Source organism: Passer domesticus, chromosome 6 (assembly GCF_036417665.1).
Source record: "Passer domesticus isolate bPasDom1 chromosome 6, bPasDom1.hap1, whole genome shotgun sequence".
Lineage (NCBI taxonomy): Eukaryota > Metazoa > Chordata > Aves > Passeriformes > Passeridae > Passer > Passer domesticus.
In genome coordinates, this window is record NC_087479.1 from 39,510,306 (window position 1) to 39,536,074 (window position 25,769).

The 25,769-nt window shown below is 38.8% G+C and overlaps 1 protein-coding gene across 1 annotated transcript; it reads right to left on the bottom strand.

The window, feature by feature from the left end:
* Positions 1-5,196: 5,196 nt before the first annotated feature.
* Positions 5,197-24,690, bottom strand: SPI1 (Spi-1 proto-oncogene). The gene is made up of 5 exons (XM_064424896.1): positions 24,338-24,690; positions 18,088-18,181; positions 10,667-10,854; positions 6,762-6,909; positions 5,197-6,084 (listed from the first exon to the last, which is right to left on the bottom strand). Exons 1-5 carry the CDS (start codon positions 24,380-24,382, stop codon positions 5,768-5,770), a joined length of 792 nt encoding a protein of 263 aa, XP_064280966.1. The 5' UTR covers positions 24,383-24,690; the 3' UTR covers positions 5,197-5,767.
* Positions 24,691-25,769: the final 1,079 nt, after the last annotated feature.

Here is a 25,769-nt window from a genome sequence, read left to right on the forward strand (position 1 = left end):
GTGATTGAAGGGCATGGATGAGGGGAGAAAATTGGTTTTTCTAGGTAATATGGGAGAGATTTGAAACAGATTCTCAAAGGACAAGAATATTAGGTGGGGAGCTGGGATAGAAATGGGGCGGAGGGAAGAGAACTGGTGATAAGGCTGAAACTGTAAGAGGATGTGGGATGGAAAAACTATAAATGGCTGAACTAATAATTTGGAACTGAGAACCATTCACATAAAGAGAAGCTGACTGGAGGCATATGTGAGAAAAGTTGGCCTGAGAGGAAGGAATTAACTAGCTGGGCAAAAGTTGAAAAAGGACATTGAGATAAAACAGTTGGAATCTACTAAATATGGAGGCATCTACTGGCTGAATCTAGGCATGGAGAAAAGCTGAACTTAGAGCTGGGAATTGATAGCTGAGGCTGGCAGAGAAAGGAAAGCACAGTGTGGGTGAGTGGGTTAAAAAGGGAGAAAGGAATATCTAGAGAAGAAATCTAAAATTATGCTTCTGAAAGCAGACACCCCCAAAACTCAGAAACTTAGGTAAATCTAAAAGAACCCAAACTGATTTGTATAAGCAAATGCCCAGCTCAGCACCCAAACATTCTTCACTTTGCATAAGGCAGAGGAATCGAAGCATTCTGCACAAAGGCACCAGTGGTCAAAGGGCTTCTTATACCTAAAGCACTGCTGCTCTGCCGCTGGTGAGTTAAAACAGAAGCTCGAGGGAGCCCTTAAGGCACAGAAACTGCATTCCTTCCTACCACAAAGCCGCTTCCCCAATCCTTTGCATAACCTTGGTCTCCCCAATACCTCCTCCCACCCTTCTTTCTCCTCCTCCACCTCCTGCTAACCCTTATCTGCTCCACCACATCCTCATTCCCCTCCTGTCCATAGACTGCTCATTCTCACGTACTGCTTTGACTCCCCAATAGCAAAAAGTAACACTGTGGGGAACCAAAGGTGTGAAGGAGGATGTGGCTGGATGAGTGGAGAGTATGGAAAGAAACACAGAATGGAAAGAAAGTTGTCCTGAAAAACCAGATTCAATAGGCCTGCTTTGAGTAGGGGGTTGGATGGGGTGGCCTCCAAACATCCCTCCCAACCCAGGTTCCTCTGGGATGCTGTGTTCTGATGTGAGGTGTTCAGACACGGGTGAGGTATGAGTGAGGAAATGAGAAAGAATATCTCAGCCTACTGCTGTTTTCTTTCTCTCTGGAAGACATTCATATTCCCCAGCTCTTGGAATGGGACTGATTATTTGGTTTATATACAGACCTCTCTAATAGCACAGGCTCAGCTGAGCCAACTGAATTGCAATGTGCAAATTTGTTAGAGAAGAAAGGTGAAACTTGGTGAAGTTTTAGCTACTGTCACAGTTGCTTTAAAGAGCAAGCTCCTAATCTACTTGACTGTGATATATTAGTGGGTTCATTACAGTACCATTTTTATTACAAGCACTACATGTTTAACGTTTTAGTATATGGGTATGCAAAAATAAGTAAATCTGATTTGAGTGTTTAATAGAAGAAGAAAAGGTGACAAGATAGCAAGGTAACTCACAAAATAAATTAGAAATAAATGCAAAATCTTGGAATTGGTACCACAGTCTGTGTCATGTCATAGTCTTTTCTATCCATAATCCATCCATTTTAAATACACAAGTATGGGATTTCCATTGAGAACATACTGTTCAGGGCATTCTCAAAGGAAAAATGCTCATTGTGTTGTCATCAGTAATAAAGCCTTTGCTATGAATTTACAATGTGCAGCTAGGGTACAAGGAAATTTTTGAACAACAGTATAAACACACTGAATTGAACTGTCATGTGATATATGTACTAGTTATGGAGCTGGCAATATAGTTTGAATTAAACTTGATGATAAGGAAGGGAATATTGTTGTGTGGAGATCCAAATGAGGGAGGAAAAAAAATAGAAAGAAATGGAAGAAAGGCAAAGAGATTAAGTGATAAAATTAAAAAAAAATAAAATATACTTACTGAGGAAAAGAAACCTGGCAATGTACAGAGCCTAAGCCCTGTTGTAATCACAAGTGAAGACAAACACAGATTTTAAGACTCTGTCAGTGTGTGAATCTTGAAATGAGGGTATAGAGATGAAATTTAATGAAGGAGGAGACCAAAAACCTCCAGCACATATACTGGGATGTGTGTATGCATTTTTCAGGAAGTTTGGAGGACTCATTAAATGTGAGCTTTCAGGCAAAAATTAAATAATAGCACCTTTAGCTGCACTTCTGTCTGGTGCAGTTGAGTAGTAGTTTACATCTAGAAATGTCTAAAACTCTCTTTGACTGAGTAGAATTTAAAAATACATGCTATCTCTGTAAATTATTATAAGCAGATTATCTGTATAGCCAGTGCAATTTTTCTAACTTTGATGCCTCTGATGAACAGCTACAGAGAGTCTTATATATTGTACGTGCAGTTCAGTATTTTGAATTTAGCTCACTGATAGTTTCCTGAATAATCTTTCCACAGGAATTGATTAGGAACCACTCAGTAGCTAATAAAGCTGATTTTTACAGCAGCCTGAAAAGGGCCAAAGATAAGTTGAATGTCCAGCTGTAGTATGAACATTTGCTTTGAAAGAGGATTGATGATCTCTAACAGCAGTGGGCTGCAACATGTTCCAAGGAACTTGTCCTAATCATGGGTCATCTCTCCAAATAATAACCCCCCCGACCTTTCTTGATCACGTCTGCCTGTCTAGTACTTGGCCACCTTCAGAGAAAGCAGCTCCTCTGTAATTTTGCAGAACCTGTGATTTAGTCATATTCATTTTGGTAATTTTGTCTAAAACAGCCAAAGAGCTTCTGCTTGCATGTGCAGCTGAATGGCAAGAATTCAGCTTGCCTAGACTGCCCAGTGTCCTGAGCAGTTGGATTGTGTGGCAGACAAACAGTACTCTGGCAGAGAAGCATCATCATTTTGTCTCCTTCACAGCTGCAACACATGATTATTCACTCTTTGTGCCACAGATGAAAAACCTAACCAGAAACAGATGGGGAGTGAATATTTTTAGAACCAGTATTTCAAAGCATTAACAAGAGGAAGAGAAAAAGTTTTCAGCTTTGGAGATAAAATTTTAAGCCTTCTTTTTAAATTATATTCAATATTACTTTTAAAATATTTTTAATAATAATACTATCTTCCCCAAGATAATTTTTTCAGAATCTTCAATTTCCATGTTTCTTGTGGTCAAAACCAGTGTAACATGCAAAATCTTTAATTCAAGTATAAGTAGTTGCTCTAAATTAGCATTTTATAGTAATGCACACACTCAAAAAGCTCATTTAAAGGTTCTTGTTGTTTATTTGAATGCTTATTTTAATTTTGTATTATTTCTCCAGTATCTAATAGGATTTTATGCAAGACTTGCTAGGGAAATGGAAAAATAGGTCTCATAGATCTTAGAAAGTTTTTTGGTAAGCTTGAAATGGCTTTTATGATATCCTAAGTATCTCCACAATTAACTCACCAGTTGGCTCCTTTCAGTTATCACAGTTTTCCTGCAAGAGGAAATGATCCTTCTCCACCAAATTACAGTGTCAGAGAAGGATCAGTTCTGCTTTTGAAGCTGTGTTTGTGATAAAGATATTTTTATGAAGAGTGGAATTATTACTCTAATTTTCTTGAATATCAAGTCTGCAAGTCTGATGAATGCAAATGTCTTTGATATCTTTTTAATTCCAGGCCAGCAGTGCCAAACATCATCAGTACCAAGCAGAGAAGTCCTGAGTTTCCAGCTCAGCAAGAAGGAACCTTAATTGTGTCAGTGTTGGGTGTTCTAGTCTTCTCAGAACTGCCTTCAACATCTCCCATCCTGAAACTTTAATATGGATGCAGATGGAGATATCCAAGTCAAATTTAGTGAGTATTACAGTATTTGCTATAGGAAGTAAATCCTTCCAGTACAATTTTAGAAACAAAATGTCGTCTTAATATGACTCATCCTAACCCTAAGTGAATGAAAAATGATGCTCAAATTAACATGATCCTCAAGGCATAGTCACTAAAGGTTGGATTACAAGATTTTTAGAAGCATGAAAGATAACTCTCTGCTAATTTTTTGCACTGACTGATATATTTATCAAGTTATGAACCAGGAATAAGAATTGGGAAGTAGTACTTTGGGATGTTTTTTAACCATGAGCTTCTTTCTTGTTTGACTCCAAAGAGATACTGTAGGCCATGATGCCAGCAGATTTTCACTTCTACAGTGAGATTGTTAGTGCAGATAACACTGACTGTGTTTAGATTTAATTTTGAAAACTCAGGTCTGTAAGAAGCTCATCACTTTCAACTATTTCTGATTTCAGTGAGGAGCAAGCTCTGAAAAATTTCAGGTTATTTAGTGATATTTGGCATGTTGTACTGCATTTCAGTATTGCTAAAAAAACCCCCTTCTCGTCATTCTCGATCTGCCTCATTTCACCTCGTCTATTTTGGGAAAGTCCTGATTTTTGAGTGATTGAAACAGTTGAGATATGTTAAATAACATTAAAACTTAAAATGCCAATTTTCTTACTGTTGCTTGAATTTACATTTAATTTCTGTGCTTGGATGTACTGGGTAAATTTACCATGATGTTTCAGGTATTGAATTATCATTTATTTTGCATTTTGAGTGTTATTTTTACAGTGCAGTTGTTATTAGTTACTATTAATTGTTTTACAGTAGGGCTTAAAATCCACGGTTAAAATCTTGAAACGCTTTTGTACTGGAATTCCTCAAACACATGATTAAACACAACTTATTTCCAAGAAAGATTCATGAGCGAGAATCAAGGTATCACTGTGGGGGGAAGGAAGACAAAAGAATAGGAGCAGGAAAATAAGTAAAACCACAGAAGAGCATGGTTAATTGATACATTCTAAATGGGATGGGGACATAAATGCAATTCTGTATGCGTGACCAGAAAACATTGAACTGGCAGGGATTTTGCACAGGAAAAAACAGTGAGAAATATATACATATATGTATTTTGAAATGTCCTTCAGTACTGTAGTCTCTTTCACAGTAATGTATTTCACCTTGTAACATTTGTTACTGAGTTTGACACCACTGATGATGTTTCCAGGTAAATTAAAAAGTAGCTACACTTGGATAAGGCCCCACTACCCAGTGTACCTTTTGCTCAGACACCACAGAGGAGCTGTATCTGCATAACTGAATGTGGCACATTTGGTTGTGAACTAATCATTTATTATGCAAACATCAAAACTTCATTATATCTAATTTTATTAAATATGTACATGTTATTACTATTTAAAAGAATGAGTCTCATTCCCAAGATCTGCAGACTTCTCTCTAGCTCCGAGAGCTGTGGCAGAGCCTGTATTAATGCTAGTTTAAAAGCTGGAAGCTAACGTGGTGTCACTGTGAGTGACACAGCACCACCTCTGGAGGCAAAACTTCATTGGCTGTATTTAGTTACAATACAATCAAAAAAAAAAAAAAAAAAAAGAAAAAAAAAGAAAAAAAAATAAAAAAAACTTTCCTGACAACAATATATTTGTACATTGTTTAAATTTCCCAACTCTGTCCAACTTGGAGGATGGAAGCAAAGAATTCTGTCATGATTAGGATTCTCAGATGCTGAAGAAGGGAATTCGTACCAGAAACATCTGATGATAAAGGCTGTTTAAAGGCAGAGAAGGGGGCACAGGAAGCAAAGAGAAAGATGCGTCCATCTCCTCTGCTGGTATCCAGCCAGGAGCTCTCAATACTTTTCTTGCTTAGGGTCCCATGGCCTCAGTGAGGATAATGCTTCCTATCAGTGGCCCCCCTTCCCATCACCTCTCCACTAAACTGGTAGGTCAGCTTCTTCTTAACTTTCTTGACCTCCCCTGTCTTGCCATAGTTTCTCAAAGCCCGTGCCATCTTCTGGTAGGTCATTTTCTTGCGGTTGCCTTTCTGGATGCCCCAGCGATGGGCCAATGCTTCTTTGTGTTTGGAGGAGAACTGGAATGTACCTTTCTCCTTGTCCACCCACCAAATGCTGTCCTTCATGTCCCCACTGCGGAGAAGGTCCAGAAGGAACTGATACAGACGTATCTTTTTCTTGCTGCCTGTGTGAGAATCAAAGAAAGCCAGTGGAGTATTAGTATTTGTGTGTAGTTCCTGGGTGAAACAGCAGAAAGCATCCAAGTATTCCAGCTAGCTTGGGAGACAAAATTTCTTCAGTTTGTAGCATTTATAACTATAGACAATATAACAGTGTAAGGACAAATGTGGGTTGATATACCAAGAAGAAAAAGCAAGAATAAGTAATTCCTATGGCTAAACTTCTGAAATTAATTTGCTAATTTGAAGCTAATTGCAAAACATTGTTTCTCAAAACTAACTTAAACCTAATTTTGTCAGGTTATACAGAATGTGACTCTCAGATACTGAGGAAAGAGAACTAAATATTTTTTTTTAAAACTGGTTCTTCCTTGACCTTCTTGTCTTGGTTTTCTTGGCTGTTATTAGAAATTGGAGTAGAAATGGCAAAAGCCATTTCTATTCAGGATGCCTGAATAGACAAAGCTGAAGGAGGCAGGGAAGTACATTAAGAAATGAGGTTTGAGATAGTTATGGTTGTGAGATTCAGAGGATGGGAGAGTGCAATGAATCAGGGAAGGAAAATCTTTGGCAGTGGCATAAAATACTAGCACAGCAGGTCTACAGTTTTATTCATTATCCTCGTGGTAATATAACACCTGCCCACTTCATAGCTTGACAAAATCCTTCTGTTTTCACTGACCTGTTTCTCCATGCATAATTCCAGGCCCAGGGTCAACACCATCATTCTCCCCATCTGAAACCTCCAAGGGGGGGCTCTGCCTCTCTATGTCCTCCTCGTCAGAGCTGGGCTGAGGTGGAGAGAAGTACATCCGGGGCAAATAGGACACCTTTTGGAGAACAGAGTAGTAGAGGGAGAAAGCAGTGATGCAGAGTAGGGCATCAAGATTTAAAAAAGAAATGTAATGAAGAGAGGCACAGAGAAAAGAGGGGAGAAAGTTAGAGGTATGGGAAAATATTTAGTGTAATACTGAGTGACTTAGTTGTTGACATTTATAATAAATGCCATCCTATTAAGAAACACTTTCAGATAACAGTCAACACTTACACATGTACAGTGATGCACCTTTACCAGAGGGAAGGATGAATAACATTTTGAATGCCAGAAATTTCTCACATCCTATATCCTATGCAAGTAACACTGCTCCTCTTCCCCATATCTCCCCAAAGCTTGCTTTCTTCCTAATGAGTTTCTGATCCTGCTTGTCTATCCCCAGAGTGAAACTGCTTTTCAGAACAACTCTTTTCCTAACACAGACCATCTGGAGCTGAATTTGAAAGAGATGAACAGTTCTGCCTTATCGTGGCTGGCTTTGGCTCTGTTGTCCTCTTCCCTTCTCAGGCACAGTGCCTCCTGACGGCACCGAAACCCTATGGGACTGCATCCAAATTTGGAGATGGGATTGTACCAGTACCAGCTTTCTCTCTTAAACTTCCCCCATGAAGAGAGGAGTAGCCTTAACACTAAGATAAGGATATATCATATCAGCCCATATTCTCTTTTCCCAAATTGCTGTTTGAAAATTCCCCATTAGGGGGGATTTTCTCATCTGCAAAGCTGGCAAGCCAGTTTTTGTGTTAAACTCTCCTGCCCTTATATAGAGGTGTTGCCAGAAGCAGTGTGGAATATACCTCAGCTCTGTAAATTCTCACTTGTGGTCTGGTTTGCTAGGAAACATGACCAGTTGGCACAAATGATTGCGTCTTTTTATTTAATAGTGTGAAACAGGTCAGTCTGAGGAGCAGGGAGTAAGAACCTAGCCCCTACATTAGAAAAACCCAACCAACATTCCCCAAACCCAGCAGCATATCTTATGCAGCTTTCATGAAATGACACAGATAGCCCTTGAAAGGGAGCTCCTTTTGTACTGCTCTTCTCCTTCACCAGGAAGGGATGTTTTGAGCCTGATGCCCTCCCAGAGGACCCGAGATGCTGAAGTGGGCAGTGGGTGTTCATGAGTCACTCACCCTGCGCCGGGTTTGGCCGAGCGGGGCTTTTTGGGTGACTTTTGCACCACCTTGAAATGTCCCAACCAGGCGTGTGCCAAGGGCTGGTTTGGGGCACAGCAGCTGGCAGTTAATGAGTTGGCAGATTGGCTGCAGCCGATCTGGCAGGAAGAGCAGGATTGGGCAAGAGAGCGTGTAAGCTTCCTGTCGGATCCCCAGGAGCGAAACTTCAGCCTCACCACAGCCACCCTCGGCTTTTTACAGTTAAGAAAGCTGCAGCCCCAGGGGTAGGAAGGAAGGGAGAGACTGTGCCATGGGGGAAGGGGAATGAGAAGGTGGGACAGTGTCCTACAGGCGAGGGGAACCGAGATTGGTGCCCCTGTGGAGCAAAGGGCTGTGGAAACCTGGAGTGCTTTGGGAGGTTGTGTGGGAGTAAGGAACTGCTTCTCTGGGCTGGAGGGGACAGTGGGAGGGGACATGGTGTCTTGCAGAGGCCAGCCTGGGGAGCTGAGTGAGCTTTCCCCATGCTGTCCCCACTGTCCCTGATGGCTCTGTCTTTGCTTACACTTCCTCTGCACCTGAACCTCAGCAAGGGTGATCAATACAGTGTCACACAGTTTTGGGGCAGAGTCACAGAGGACTGGCCCATGTGCTATAAAGAGCCAGGTTACTAATACAGTTCTGGAGAGAGAAAACTTAAGGAACTACTAGCTACTTTCCATATTCTGATGTTTTCCCAGGGTCTGTGGCACCCATGGGTGATTTTCCTCGTTCTAGAGTTCTTCTCAGAGCTTTCCAACCTTCTCTTTCCTTCTCCCTTCAGAATGAATTTTTTATTTTATTTTAGTATTTCTGAGGCCCCTGTTGTCAGGCTAACAAAAGTTTTCAGACAAATCTTGTTCATGAACAGGTTAAACTTCAAATTTAATTTTGCAAAGTAATGTGATATCAACAGAAAATTAAAGAAATATCTTTGCACATTCTTCCTTTGCTGCAACCAGCAACTCTGCCATTGCTGGACAAGCATGCTAGTTAAAAACTAGCAAATTTAGAGGAGGATTAAGACTTGCTTCCTGCTTGTTTCTTTGCCTGGGACTGTGACACACCAGAAGCTGAACTTCAGAGCATGCCAAGTACTATTTGCATGATCTATTCTAGGAATAAAAGTAATGTAAAAAGCCAAAGATCCCCTGCTGTTGAGGAAAAGAAGGGTAGTGGTGAATTCTACATACTAACATCTGCAGTTTGGTGGGGTGTGGGGCAGCGAGATCATAGTGCTCTTTATCAAAAGTTGTAGGAAAATTAGTTCCATGCCTTTCATCCTGAAATGAAAGACCATAGCTGAGTAGAATGAACGTGCATAAGCAGAAGTGCCCTCTCTTGCTTTTTGGTTGTGCTTCCAAAGACATCCCTAAAGAGGCTCGTTTTCATCCTTTGCCCTTGGCCAGAGGTAATGGTTGGTCATTAGGTATTAGCAGTTGCAATGAGCAACTGAAACAACTTAAGCTTCCCACAGACTGCTGTTCCATGATGCATTTTTTATGTTTGTAACTTTCTGTTCCTAATTCTTTGTTTGTATCTACATCTTATATTCTATTCCTGATTTTTTGATGGCTTGCAGTTTCCTGTTGTCAGTGTTAACTTACTCATTCTATTTTTTCTCTTCTTTCTTTTTGATTAATACAGTATTAACATACAATTTCAGTTTGCTTTGAGCAGAGAAACGCAAAATGCTAAGCCCATGCATGCGGTTTTTCTCACAAAGTTTCAGCAAGGGTACTGTCATATGCAGCACTGTAATCAGCAAACACTCTTTTCTCCAACTTCAGTTCTACTCTGTCTTGTATTTAGGACATTTCATGTACATTGGGAAACTCTTTAGCACAAGTTCTTCCAGCTTTCTTACTGCTCCCAGTAATGACTTCGGCATATTCTTGTAGGATCAAGAGTGATTTCCACATCTGCTGTGCTTAGTGTCTTTGCAGTATGATGGAACACCTTATAATGTCAGCTTCAGTGAGAATTCAGTGGTGCTTTGGTGACTACTGCATAGTGGAATTTACAGGGAAATGCCTGACTTAATGTAAAATCTGAGCAAAGCCAAGACAGTGTGCTTTGGCTTGTGACTTATTTACTCCCAGACAGAAGCACAAGTAGGGTCTCCTCAGCCTGTGGTAGAATTGTCAGTGACTTTGTTAGCATTTCTCATACAAGTCATATAAAACTGTCAGCATTCCTTTGAAATATTTAAAGCTTTACTACTACTTCAAAGCTCTGAATTACTTCTTAATAGTCACAGGTACCATTTCTATGATGATACAAAGTTTATCAGCTCCAGTTTATCCACAGAATTGCAAATCAGTTGATTTTCATTCCAAATGAAACAAAAATTGAAATTCCAAACACCTCCACAAAATGCAGCTCTCTTTCTAGACAGTGTGGGGAGCATGATTTCTCATTATCCAGGTAAAAAGCATGTTTAAAATACAATTTGTCCTGAGAATGAAGAGCTTTTCATGCCCTAAGAACCTGAGTAAATCATTCCAGAAGCGTCTTTCACTTAATAGTATGCATTCCTAATGTATGTTTTCTTTACCATTAATTTCCATCTGAAGTTCTGAGCAGGGTTGGTAACCATACCTGATGGTTGAGTCCGATGTGTGTGGTTGGGATTGCAGAATCCAAGACATGCATTTGCTCGATCTCCATGTGCCTGTAGAGCTGCTGCAGCTGGGGAGGCTGCACACTCTGCAGCTCTGTGAAATGGTTGTCTCCAAAGGTCTCGAATTCACTGTGCATGTGGTGTGGATGGTATTCCCAATAATGATCTGAAGAAAGTAAAAAAGGATTGTCCGTCACTACAAGATGGAAAAACATGGCATTTGCCTGTCTTTCATTGATTCTTGCTCCTGTCACAGCCCTTTCTGCCCTCTCCAAACCACTCCTGTTGGCCTGTTTGTCTCTGCTCTCTACAGATCCCTGTAAAGTCTCTTTTCCTAATCTCATAAATTCCTGTGACTGGGAAGTATTACTTAGGCCACTCTGAGTAGGAAAATACTCTCAGATAGTGAGATGGATTTAAGTGATAATTTAACACAAGATGCAGAAGATGTTAATGGTGGCACTTTTCTCAGGAAGAGACCATATCAAGTTCCAAAACATTGTCATTCTTGAGTCAACAAATTCTACTGATTTACACACTGTCATATTCTTATTACACTCTTCCTCCTGGCATGGAAATGAGGAGGTGGAAAAAGTGTAAAGATTATTCTGCAGCTATTTTTAGTCTTTATTTTACTATGCTAGCAACATTTCAGGAATGTTGCAGAAAGGGCACTTTTCTGTATTCTTCCTGCTGTTTTGCTAAATCACGCATTTTTAAGTGGCAATACTAGAGAATAAAAGGACAAACACATGGAAATCTGGTATACACTGTATACAGGAAGGCTAAATTCTAATGCAGACTCTTTCTCTACTTTTTTTATCTCTTCAGTACATTTGAAATTTCTGTGATAATTTGGATTTTTAAAAAAATATAAAGAAGTACTTAAATAACCACTATAATGTTTCCTTATTAATTTATCTTTGAAATTAAATTCCATATCATTCTCAGTTTTAGATTTCTGGCTTTTTTAGTTCAACATAAGCCTCCAGCTTTTTAGAATGTTGTATTTGCTGCTCAAAATTTAAAATTTTCTACAAGAAATGCGAAGTATTGCTAATTGTATTTCTCATATACAATAGCTGCATGCATAATTTTGCACATATTTATGTGCAACCTGTTTTTAAAATCTGTGTCAACACTACATCCTCTGCTCTCTCTGAGCCTGGAACTAATCTTCCAGTGTTCATCTTTTTGTGTATCACTTTATACATGGCTGAATTTTTTTTTTATGATATTCTGTGTAACAATTCTAATTTATATCTTACCATTCCACATTCTCTTCACTTATTAAATTATTTTTTAAAATTCTGTTCTCCCCTTTACATGTTTTCACACTGCTGTCAACTCCTACCATCTATTTCTAATTATCCCTTAAGCTAGTATCAGCTCTGAGTCTTTCAGTGTAAATCAGTATATTCACCCCCCTATTCACACTTGTACACTCCTCCAAGCTCCCTCCCAGCTCTTGACATCCTTCCAATAACACAATAGACAGACTTGAACATGCTTCTCTAAATGTAGTTAAATTTATTGAGGAAAAATTGTCTTGTTCTGCAATATATGCTATTGTGCATGACATCTGGATATTAATGTGCTATGAATATTTTTCTTAAATATCAAGTTAGTTTTTTTCCTTATCTCCTATCTCCTCATCCTTCCCCATTTGTGATTCAAACAGTTAAGTGTAATCACGTTGAGGATTTGAAATCCAGGGGTGTGACTTTGAATGTGGCTTCTTTTAGAGTGCACTCAGTGATAGGTTTATACCAAGCACACTTCTACCTGAGAAGCTGTAAGCTCTTTCATCTGCCTTTGTGCTCAGGCCTGCAGAAATTTATTTGGAGGCTCTATGAGATCATTTATGGCACCAGCACTACTTTTTTGTCCTTTCTGCTTTCCTATTCATGAATAAACCTCGTCACTGCATGTGAAAGGGGTGGAAATGTGCTTGTAAAAACATCCAGGGAGCTGCTGCATTACTTTGTCTTCACTTGGTTGTATGGCACTTTCTATGGGCTATGTACGGATTTTATAGCCCTAAGAAAATTACAATGCACAGTAACACTTCTTCATGTTGCAGTTCAAGACAAAAATTTCAGTTTCTAGTGTAAAAAAGTGGGGTTTATGGATGCAAAGGACTCAGGTGTTTTTATATCCACATCTACTTCAACCCAGGAAACAGCAGAGTGTGTGAGTTGAAATCCATAATTTACCTAAGGCTGTGTCCTGGTAGGAAGCTTTGAAACTTTCAGTGTGAAACCTGTCCATTTAGTTGGAACACTGAGCCACACTAACTCATGTTTCCTCTGGGTTAAATTAGTGCAGATTTCTCTAAGCAGAGCCAACCCTTGAGGTCACATATACCATGGGCAGCCCTGCATATTAAATTGTTGAGAATACATCCCAGGAATCATCTAAACTCTTGTTCCTTTCAGTGATCTGGCTCTGCTTGAGGTGCAGAAAGCGCTCTGTCAGAGGGCAATGTATATTCCCAAAGATCCCTTGTCACTGAGAATCCACAACAGCAAATGAGATCAGTGCATAACTGGGAGGATGACAAAGCCCACGAAAAAGTCTCTGAGGCTGTCAGTGGCAGGTCTTCAGCTGTGGAATGTCTTACTAGCAGCAAATATGGTGGCCAAGAGAGAACAAAGAGCATTTCCAACCTGCATAGCCATGAGTATCTGGGCACCCTCTAGGCAGTCTACTTCTACTTCTGATTATTTTATATTCTTTTTATCAGCAGTTAGGTTTTTATGCTTCAAGATACTTTGTTTTTTGGAGCCTATGAAAAGGTTACTGTTGCTCCAGAACTGTTATAACTTTTCCCTTGGCAGATTAACTAGCCCATGGAACACTAATTAGGCATATTCATGCTAATAAATAATAGTAATTATCACATTAATTACTAAATTCCTTTTTGATGGAATTAGATGCTGCTGTAAAAATAAAGTAGTAAAATAATACTATTAACACAGCATAGAGTATTTAAAGTAATGACATAATAGCATTACCCTACCAAAAAATCTATGTCAGAAATTACTTCAACACAAACTTATGTCCAAATGTTCAAGTTGTGATAGGGAGCAAAGTCCTTGTTCTTTCCAAAATATCTATAATTTCCCAGTAATCCTTAGGAAAAACAATATTGGTTTAGTAACATTAGAAGAGAAATTGCAAATCTGTCTCCACAAGCCCTTCTTTAGTTAACCATCCTGGCTAAGTTATTGCATATGAAAATAAAAAAAGAAAAATTTAAATATCTGCAGATATTTGAATTACCAGAAACTCTTTACTTCTATGCTCTCTGTTAGTGTTATGTCAGTTACACATACCAATTTTGTTCTTTTCTCTAAAACATGAAGGTGGAAGGAAGAAAAAAGATAGGAGATAAAAATTCTAGAAATGGAAAGTGCCTGTTCTTTGGGTAAAGGAAAATGTCATTAAAAGCCAAGCTATACCTACACAATGGAGTCATTATGAGAAATTTCATGTGAAGTGAAAGAGGATGTGAAAAGAATTCTCTCTTACAGAGACATGGAGATTATGTTTGTTTTGGTCCTGTATGTAGTGAAAGGTTAGAGGAAGGACAATAATGAATTCTGAACTCCCTCCCATGACAGAGGGGATGTTAGCCTGTTGGGAAGCAGCAGCTGACCTAAAGGCATTGTGTTAATATTCACCATGGAGGTAGAGCCTCACTCCACAGGTGAGAAAACTTGACTGAACGTTTTCATGCACCTTCTCATCACTGTAAATTGCTTTGCTCCTGTTTTAATAGATGAATAATGGTGGAACCAGCTCTCAGAATGCACAACGGGCTCTAGGCAGGTATTTGTAGCAAATGTGGAGCAAGGGGCTGAATGTGCATGGTGCAGTGCCGAGGCGAGCAGCAGCTCCCGAGGCAGCTGTGGAGCTGGGGGCGCTGCCAGCCCCGCGGGCTCGGCTGCTGCAGGGCTGCGCTGCCAGCCCGGCCCGGCGCCTCCGCCGCTCCCAGCGCCTGCTGGACCGGGAGAGGGCTTCCTTCACTGCCCCACGCTGCACAGCTCAAGTTCCCAGTGTGTCTTGCACATCTCAAAAAGCAAGTCAAGGAAAAAAGCCATAGAGGAAATGGGAAAAATATTGAAGGACACTGGAAACTCAACGTCTTGCTCAGACACTACAGAATCACTCTTGAGAAGAGTGCTGTGGTCCTGGGCAGAGCATCAGTCTTATCTCAAACAATGTTAGAATCTCATTAACTGTCACTTTACAAATTAATTTAATTATGCCAAATGTTCAAAAGCCTATGGTTAGGCACCAAATAATGAGAATAGCTTTGAAGGGAGGGGATTTTTTAATGAAGTTTGGAATTCTTTCTCTTTTTTTTCTGTAGCATTTAAGATTAAGGTTCACATGTTTGGACTTTCCTTCACTTCTGTGTGGGCTAACAAAATCAAAGCTGAGATTTGTAAATGGTCATGTTACTCCACGATGCAGGACAAAAATAAAATCCCAGATCATGAAATCTAGTCAGTTCCATGAGGCTAGCAACAAAGTGAACAAGGGTCAGCACTCAGCTTCATACAAAAAGTGATTTTTAGTAAACCTGTAATGTTTGGTGATAACACAGAGACAAAGCTGCAGTGGAATTTTGTAATTGCAAAGATTGCATTAGTGTTACAAAATATGCTCTTACAGACTTACATGCTCAGGGTAGGGTGATGGGCTAATACATGACCACTCAAAGCAGCTTCTGTCCAGCATGACTGTGCCTCTGTGTTTGCTCAGTATTTAAAACAGAGTTACACTGCAGTACAGAAAATAATCGCACACAATGCTTGTGGTGATGAGCATATCATGTCGTGGTTTTGCTTGTTAATTTCAGTGTTCACTTATAGGAAATTATTTCTTAAATATTATTCACTAGTGGAACAGATCTACAAATTTTTTGTGGACTTTATTACCTATTTGTGTAAATAAGTAAGTAAGGCATAATAAATAATGTGTAAAGGTTTCCTTCAGTACTATATTTGAGGAAAAGGGACAGTAATGCATGTAGCACAAATCTACAGATTAAGACATTGCCATCTCCCTTTCACAAAATAATTTTTCCAGCACTGAGAGAGAGGTAGTCTGACACTTCAGGAAACATTCCTGTTTCTTTAACAATCCCTTGTCAGCAAAATCAAAATTATTATACTGTCTAGTGGCATCTATTTGCATTAACTGGTAGTATTGAGGTACATAGGGGTACTGAGTAGACCTGCAAAATTATTTTCATGTATTGTCAGTGGTCTCACTATACCCCAAGGTGAACTTCTCTCACACAATTCTGTTCTTATTTTTTCTTTTTATCCTCCTATCTAATCAGGTTCTTGTCTCTTTCACTGCTGTTACTGCAGCATTTTTTTATTCCTTTCCCCCCTCAATTTTTCAATCATTATGCCTTTATCCACTTTGTTCTGAACACTTATTATATATTTCTAAATGCACTTTTTGGCATCCTTTTCCTGCTCTTCTCCACAGCTGTCCTCAAGACTCTATACTTCTGTCATGCAAACAAAATGAAAGCCAAAGTTGGGTTTTTCAGTGTTTATCAGAAAGAAGGAAACTACAACAACTTGTGGGTTTTAGTCTCCATCTGTATTTTTCGGTTGTTCATTGCTGTTTTGGACTGTGAGCAATTCAGGTCAGCACAGGGCACAAATATTTATACACAACCAACTATATTACAGGTGCTTTCATAAATTAAAATTTCATTGAAGTGTGCAGGCTGGGTTTAGGTTGCATCTTCCTTAAGTACTTACTGTAGAAGTTAAAATGTTTTGGGGGTCTTTAGGACAAGTGCAGAACAACTTTAGGAACAGACAAATTTCTGTTTAAAGTGCATGTTTAGGTACTGCTTAGGCTATAACTCATATAGGTCACTATCCAGGTTTTGCTGTGTTCATCTTGATGAGTAAAATCATGCTAGTGATCTGAGAAGTGTAGCTTAGAAGCAACCTTTCAGAAGAAAAATGGACAGTAAACCAGATGGGGTGATAAAATCGTGAAAGATAAAGGGAAGTTTTTGCTTGAGGTAGCCTAGACTTAATGACAGAAAAGTTATTTCCTAGTGTTTTTTTTCTACATGGCATATTTTATATTTATTGTTTAATTGTCACAATTGCCTTTTGAGATAATCAATGTTATCCTGTTTTATGAGTGTGCAAACAGATATGGGGTATAGTGTAAAAACCCTGAATTTCCATGTGGAATTTGATTAATGAGACTCGACAGATGCCATGAGATAACTTATAATAACTGAATTAACTCTTTGTCTTCAGGTGTTAAGAATATCATAGGTGTTTCCTGAATGAAGTGTAGAGAACAAATTTCGGTAGGAATCTCTTTCAGCTAAATGCTCAGAATGATCTTACTCAGTAACTCACTGCTCTTTTGTTGCCACAAAACAGTGCTGTGCTATGATTAGCTCGTGTCTGAAATTATAACAGCAATGGCTGTAGTTGCTGTATCAGGGGGGTTCTTTCAGGGAAACTCCAGGACCTGCAGGGACTGCCACCACTAATGCAGTAGAACGGTGCTTTTCCTTCCTGAGTCAATATTGACTCTGGTATTTCCAGGGTGCTGTTGCTGGACCATTGTATTGCACGGGACACAAAATTCACAATGCAAGACTCTTGCCTCTGCATTGATTTAGAGTCCAGTGCTTAGACAACACTAAAATATAGGCACCAAAGCTTTGAAATCACATAAATAAATTGAAGTAATAAATAATCATACAGCATTTTTACCTTGAGTTATGCTTATGCACAAACAGCTACAAGGAAGTTTTACACAGATTTAGAGACAGGAAGTACTTGGGTGTACTGGAGGAAGAGTGAAAGTTAAAGTTAGGTGTGGCAGCATGCAATAGAGATCAAAAGAAAGAGAAAAATATATGGAGTTGAAAAAGGCTAAATACCAAAGAAACCATAGCACAAATAGATTATCTAGGACCTAAGTGAAATGGGAGTTGGACATGGGAACACAAGAAGAGGAATACAGTGTTGCAAATCCAGGTTCTTAAAAAGTTGAGAAGCAAGCTGAATGCTTTTGATCTGAAGAGGAAAATAAAAACACAGTAAAGATAATGAAGGATAGAGATCATGAGATCCCACTTTCCTGGGAACTTTTGCATCACAGAGTGGTTTTTAAAACGCTCTTTCAGAGAAACCATTTGCAGTTGCTGGGTTGGAACAAATAATATAATAATATTATATTATTAATAAAATAATTTTTGTTCTTGATTCAGAAATGTGTTCCTATACATTATAGATCTCAGCAATAAACGTTATTTTCTTGTATGTCCTAATTCCATTTCCTGTGGAAATCCATGAGACTTTGTGCTTCAGGGAGATATTTTTTGACTTACCACCATGACTCTCTCCATCACTGTTGAGATACTGGTAATAGTCATGGGGCTGTCGGTAGAGGTCTGACTCATAGGGTACCATATCTTCAGAGGGCTGTAAAAAGAAGAGGAATTTTTAGAACAGTAAGTTTACACAAATCCTTTCCAAATTATTCATATTGTTAGTGAAGGGCTGATGCCAACCCATTTTATACTGCTTAGAGAAAGAAAGGGGAGACTTCAAGCTATTACTGAATCAGCAGAAATAAAATGTGTGACACCAAACACTGGTTTTGGGGAAAAAAAAAGAAAAGAAAAAGAATAATCCCAGTAGAAAAGAGAACCCAGCCTGTGTAGCAGAACTTGTCCAGTTGTAATAAAGACATCCCTTCACTCCAGCCTTCTGAGGATACTGCTTTTGAGCTGTTGTAGATATTAGGCACAAGTAAAGGTGAAATGTTTTCTTTGTGACCTGTTGGATGCTTAGCTGTAGAATTGGAGTCTTCTCTATCTTCTCAAAACAGGTGACATAGGGTAACTTGCCCACTTCTCTTCCTCCTCAGGCCTACTATTCCAATTTCAACACTGAGTAAGATCTTATGTTGTCACAATAAAAGCTGTTTATTATTAGTTGTGCACAATTTTGATGCTTCATTTAATATTCCTTCATGTTTGTTTCCAGAATAAGAGTTAGAGAAAGACAGTCCCTGTCATGCCGTTTTGTTAAACCTTAGTCCAGTTAAGTTTGTTACAGTGTTTCCTTCCAATCCAAACAAATTCTTGCACTGCCAACAGCAAAGAACTCAACCACCTTCTTGCCTTTTTTTGGAAAGGAAATGACTTCAAGTATTTCTAGGTGTTAATAGGAACATTTCACTTCTATTAATGACTCCATCATAACTAACTTTGAATATTTACAAATATTTAGAATAACAAATATTTAGAATAACATGATAATTATATGATGGGCATATTTCTTGTGTTATATTTCATATGCCTATCTGTATGTCCCAAATCCTTTCCCTCCATGAACCTGTCACATTTTTGGAACATCTGCATTTTTAAAGTTTATGCTGTGGTAACAGCATGACAGAAATACAGGACAGCTTCTCTTTTTCTTACTCCCCTAGACTGCTTGAGAAATGGAACCTAAGGTAGCAGCTGCCACTAAAATCCAGATGGAGATGGTAGATAAGCAGCTAGCAAAAGGAAAGGACTTTTTTTTTCTGGTTTCTTTAATTCTTCTGGTTAACTCCTTCAGTTCATTCTGTTGGAATTTGGATTTGTCCCTTTCTGAGGATTAAGATGTTAGAACACATACCAAAAATACCTCAACAAAACACTTTCAGAAATTACTTTGGAATTGGTAAATCCTTAGCAGCAGCCATATGTTCTATTAGTGTGTCATTAAAAGGCACTGGTAAGACTCTCTAAAACTTTGTGACTTCCAGCACACACACTAACTGGGAGTCAGATCCATGGAATATTTAAAGCCTCAGGAGAAAATCCATCACCTGGCTACAAGCTCCAGAGAGAACCATGGTGGTGGATAATTGCTTTGGGGAAATCTTGAGAAGATGATAACCCACAGTAAAGGCTTTCTAAGGGAAAGACTACGGAGAAGGGATAAGTCATCATTTAATTGCATCCACAGCAGGAATACCAGTGACAGGACTCTTCTCTGGTCTCCAGAGCTGTACTGTAGGTACAGTCTCACCTTCCAAATCTGTGTGATTACAACAGAATTGCTCTTTATTCACACTGAGATACAATGGAAAGTATAACATGTTTTCCAGATTTCAGGGGGGTGGTCAAAAATCAGTACTGCATACATTTCCTCAATGTTTCTGCTTTTTCTCTATATATTTTCTTGGTATTCTCTCTGGTTATATGTGTTTACTCATCTTCATTCCTTCCACCTTTGGTGTAGTCTGATCCCTGACAAGAAAAAGTAATGAGACCGTATTTTGCTTTCTTTAGGATAAAATTCTGAATGGAATTTCTCCTTTTCATTATCTTTGCAAATTAGTTCATCCCACTCCTTTATTTCCTTTCCCTAAATATATGGTTCCTGTTAAAATATAAGCTCATACCTTCATATTAAGAATTTTAATTATTACGTTATAAATTTTCAACTAAATTTATAATTAATATCATAAATTACTATAATTCAAAGGAAAGCATTGATGTGCTGTGAAAGGGGAAATGTCAACATCTAAATGGAAAATGCATATCATACTAGCTGGGAAAAACAGAGGTTAAAAAGTCATATAAATGTACATTGTTTGAAAGAAAAATCTCTGTTTCTTCTCAATTGAAATACTAGAAATTGATAGAAATTATTAAGAAGTTAATATTTAAATGCATAGAAGTTTTAAACACTGATAACTATTTAGCCCATAATAAACTAATTTAGAAAGAAATCAGTATCCTGTCAATCTAGACTTAATTCACTAAAATTTCCTCTGATACAACAAGCCATCTATCTCGCATATCTTTACAGAAGTATACAGAAGTCCAAAAGAAGATTAAAAATACATATTTTAAGCAAGAAAAATAATGTTTGGCTTTTCCTAATTGTGCTTTCCTTTGTTTTCTCTCAGTTTCCAAACTCCCCCACTTCCGACCAATATACATTAACAGGCACTAGTGTCTCACAGTCTGACAGCTGAGAATAAAATATTTTACCATTCAAAAGCTACTTTTACAGTTCAGATGTGTATTCAGTGACCAGAGCTAAAGGGAGGTGTGTTAAATAGACTCTTAAAACAATGATTCCCTTAATATTTACGGATCTGACTGACTACAGAGTTGCAGATACCCAACATCTAAAAACTATTCTACATAGGGCATTGGGGTACTATAAACTCTCGTTTGAAAGTCTGGGGCTTAAAATTTCTTTATTATGGATTCTTGGAATTTTTGTCCTTGGATTTGTTTCCTGTCCAGCGATCCTTTTGATAAAATATGTGTTTGTATATCCTTGTTAACTCATGCAACTGGACCGATCCATCCCCACAAAGGACTTGTAATGCCACTGCTTTCTATCTTGGTGTCTGATCTTCAAGGGCACAGTAACTAACATAGCAAGATGTATGTAAAATATTTAAAAGTCTACTTATCATAAACCTAATCAGATGGTGGTTAAAGGACACAGAACAGCATGTATTCTCTCTGATTATCCTGTGGGAAAGTGGGATATTTCCCTCTATTTATTAGAGAGGCTATTTTCAATAACATGTTTTTAATTGCTTTCTGGTTTTTTGGGGTGTGGTTTGTTGTTTTGTTTTTTTGGTTTGTTTTTTTTTTTTTTAAGAAAAGTTTCTTTAGAAATGTTTTCTCTAATTAGAGAGAAGAGGTTTCACCATGTACTGCTGTTGCCTCTTGTGTCAATCTTTACCCACTTGCCCTGTCCTTCTCTGGAACCTCCCCACCCACACCCATTTCATCATCTTCCTGACAGCTCTTCCATGACACTGAACTGTTTTGTTACTCCTGACAAAAAGCAAAGAATAGCTTATGTTTAATATTTAACTGATGTCAATGGCCATTTGTTCTATCGGTTGTTTCCATGAAAAAGAATGACTGAAATCTTTGTTAGGATCCCATAGCTGTGGTCTAAAGTTGGTATCTCCTTCCATGCATGCCATGGGGTGCAGTGCACTATCTAAGACAGTATTCTACCCTCAAGTAAGAGGTCAACAAACAATACTTTCTGTCACAGACTTTGATAAATGAGGAGTGGCCTCAGTCTTCCATCTTTGCCCTGAAACTTGAGGGAAAAGCCACAAAAGCAGGCAGAGAAAGCTCAGTTGGCATTGGTTAAGAGAGACACATTGGACTCGGCTGAATAGCAGTATGAAAATGTTGTTATTCCCCGAGATTTTGTCAGATGATTCCAGGGAATTGTAAAATCACTAAATGCTGATCTGTTTGTTATCTTGATATAACTATTCACTGGCATGTGATTCAAAATACTTCAGACAATTTCCAGTGATGTGCTGCTGAGACAAACTTTAAGGCCAAGATTAACTTTATTTCCTTGGAAAAAAATTACAGTATAACTATTTTAGAAAAGATGAGTAAAAATATTAGCATGATTACTCATTGGGCCAGCCTCACTGGACCGTGTTGACAGTGCAGTTATGTGGAACAGAAGACTTTGGTGGGGCATTTTTGCTCTCATGCAAAAATACTTCATTCAAAGCTGCGATTTCTACAGGTGGCTACTTAAGGATTCATATAAAACTGGAACCCTCTTCAGGCAAAGATGTTTGACTTAATCATGTTTTGACCCATAACACAACTGAGTTCTATCAAGCACTGTAAGACACAGACCCAGTCTGCAGAATTTTTCCCCACAAAATTTCTAATTATCAGAGGAAGATGCAGTACTCCCAAACAATTTAAAAAGTGTTTTCCTACTGAAGAATAAGAATTTCCTAGCCCAGGCTAGAGAAGGCAGTTACTGACCCACCCTCAACTGAACAGGGAAGGGTGGAGGAGGGAAGTGTTGCTGCAACCCCTGCCTAGAAACAGGCTCGTATCTCCCCATTGAAAAAATCCCAGGAGACAGATTTGTAGGACTCTAGCTGGCAGTGCTCAAAGTGAACTTAAAGAAATTTTGAAAGTACAAACCACAAAATTATTAATTTTTTTGACAGTTTAATCACAAAACAAACAAAAAAAAATCAAATCGCTCCATCAAGAGCTTCAGTAAGATGCAATTGGGATTTCACTGCCAATTGTATCACTCATCTGAGCACAGTTCAGACAGATTATTAACTGCAACACAAATTAGAATATGGGCCAAACTGTGTTAGATTTTTACTCAATTTATTCAACATATGTCCTGGAATTCAGCGCTGGTAAAAAAGGCAGAAAACTTGGCTATGAGTTAATCAGTGGACAGAAAATTAACAACCGGGGTTTATTTCCAATGGAGATGCAGTTTTCTGGGGTAGCTAAGGACAAGGTTTGTGTTTCTTTTGTGTTTATTTTTTTTAAGCCCAACAAGTAGCATACTGAGAAATCCCTAGATACGTTTTTTTTTTGAGCTCATTTCTATTCAGATTTTTATTCTGTTGCAGTTACAGGCGACCCATTGGGAAATTCTGTATATTTAAGAAAAAATATTTTTAGAGTCTCCTCAGCCTTTGGGTAGATCAGTGATTTCAGGGGCACTGATGATAAACTGAGAAAAGAAAGGGCATCCCCCAAAAATAAGATAAATACTTTCAGTCATCATGAATTTTGAACATGACAAGAATTCAAGGGGCAACCTTTCTGGATGGAAGATGTCTTAGTCTTCATTAAATGGGACAAGACAAAACCAAAACTTGATACAAGTTTATGTTAAAAACCCCTTGGATCTGCATTATCTCCTTCTGTTCTCTGACACACGTATAGCATTAATGCAAGACATCTACCACATAAAAAGCCAAATGAACCACCTTATCTGACACCTCTTCAGCTTCTACAAACTTAATGAAATCTAATTAAGGCCTCTTGTACCCATTCTGCTTAGAGATTTCCTATTAAGCCTGTTTTCTGAACAAGTTAGTGACATTATTTTTTCATAAATAAGATTTTTTTTTTAACTCACTGTACGACAAATTACAGCAGTGCGACAATGCTTCAGAGTTAAGGAAAGCATTAGACCTGCCCCATAAGCACGCAGAAAAATTTATACCTTAGAGAAAACATTGAAAGACTCAAATAAAGACCGTAGGTTTTTTTCCCTATTCGCCAATTGCTTTTTCACAGTCAGTGAATTTGAGAGAATTCAAGAAAACATTAAGTTAAAAACTAAAATGCCATCATTGGACACAGTCCTATAATCTGCAATATGTAAATCAACATTCAACAACTCTTCTCTCACAGATTAGTAGGCAGTTAAATACATAAACTCTGTCAGAGACCTCAGAGGATTAAGAATTACAATCTGAAGAAAGACGGCTTTTATATCATGTAGGTGGCACTGAAGAAGAGAGATTTACTGACTTGCTATAAACATCCTGTACAAAAATACCATCCATTTAATCTGTGAAAACAAATGGAGATCAAAATCAGATACAAGTTTGGGGAGGAAATGTTAATTTCCCTTTCATTGCAGTGTTGTCACTAGTTTTATATATTGACCTAAGCCAAACTTCCTGGCATTACAAATACAGACCAAAACAGAGATATTCTCAAATAACAAAACCTGGTTTACTCTGCCTTTTGCTACTGAACCCAATGATCCATATTACAAATAAATCCATATACTCACAGGGGGAATAAGGGGAAATCCTTCCATCTTGCAAGCTTGCAACATTCAGCCAACTTCTGAGTGAATTTTTCTTAATTCAGTTTTCAAACATCCAGAATAACTGACTTGCAAAAAATCATATTTTAAAAATAGGGGGGAAAAAAGAAAAATAAAGAAAAAAGAAAAGAAAAAAAAAAATTAAAAAGCGAGATCCTTGGACTCCGTGAAGTCCCTCAGCAGTGGTGGATCTCAGGACAGGAGGACCCTAACAAGTTTTCATAGTTTGCCCTAATAGGGTCTGAGGTGAACTTCTTCCCGAGTTGTATGCGAAGTTCCTGATTTTATCAAATGTCTGTAGAAGGCAGATAGGCCTTGGGTCTATCAGTGCGCTGTGACATCACACTTGAGCCAGTTTGCATAAATCTCATTTCAGGGAGCTGTGGCGCTGCAGCAGGAAGTCTGCCCCAGCCATGGACAGGTGCTTTGCTGTACAATCAGCAGCCCAGAGCCTGCATCAACAAGCAGCACTCGGGGGAAGGCTGTGTGCTTCCCACTGCACATGAACCAGAACCATGGTGCTGCTCTCAGGTTTAATGAGAGATCATAGACACAGTCCTGACAACTTCTGTGGGGCCAGAGCAGTGGCATAGACTTGCATTAATAATAGTCCGGTGTTGAAATTGTGTGGCAATACGTAGCAGGTAGGAAAAAAAGAGTATGCAGTTTCAAATACACAGCATTAGGTTTTTACAAAACACTGAAGTTATGCCTGTGAGACTTTTCTCATCAGCTTTTCATGAGAGTAAATTCAGTGAAAGATTCTTTGTCCTCTTTCTTGTTTGTTTTTTGTGAACTCTTTTGCTTCATAATTCCTGCAAGGAGAAAGTGAGTGGGGAAAAGAAGAAAGTATTATATGTCCCTCATGATGACTTCCCTCAGGTCCTGGGTGCCTTTAATAGTGAATAGAGAACAAGATTTATAGACTCTTGCTCAAAGAGTCAGGTGCAGAAATACCTTGTAGAGATTCTGTGTTAGCTCTGCTCACTTGATTTTCTCCCCTCTCTTTATCCCACTGTTCTGCTGGCATTTGGCTGCACTGAACAAATGCCCTTCATACACAGGTTCTGGCAGGGGCAGAGGTGAGTGGGGCATGGGACAGGATGTAGGGGATGGGGCCTGGCTACAAGGGGAGAGAGCTCTCATTCTGCAAAATGCCTTCTGGCTTTGCAGTTAGTTACTAAAGTCTTGGAAAAGTGAAGTTTCTTTGTCTGGTTTGTTCCCCTTCAGTCTATGCCCATGTGCCACAGGTTCTGCTTTTGAAAGCAGCCTGCTTACCACTCACCTGGATCTGTGTGCAAGGGGGAATTTCAGCCAGTCCAGACTTCCTCCCTCGTACACTGGTAAAACCAGAGGCCACTCACAAGTTCCTCTCATTCCCCACCCTCAGGAGCTC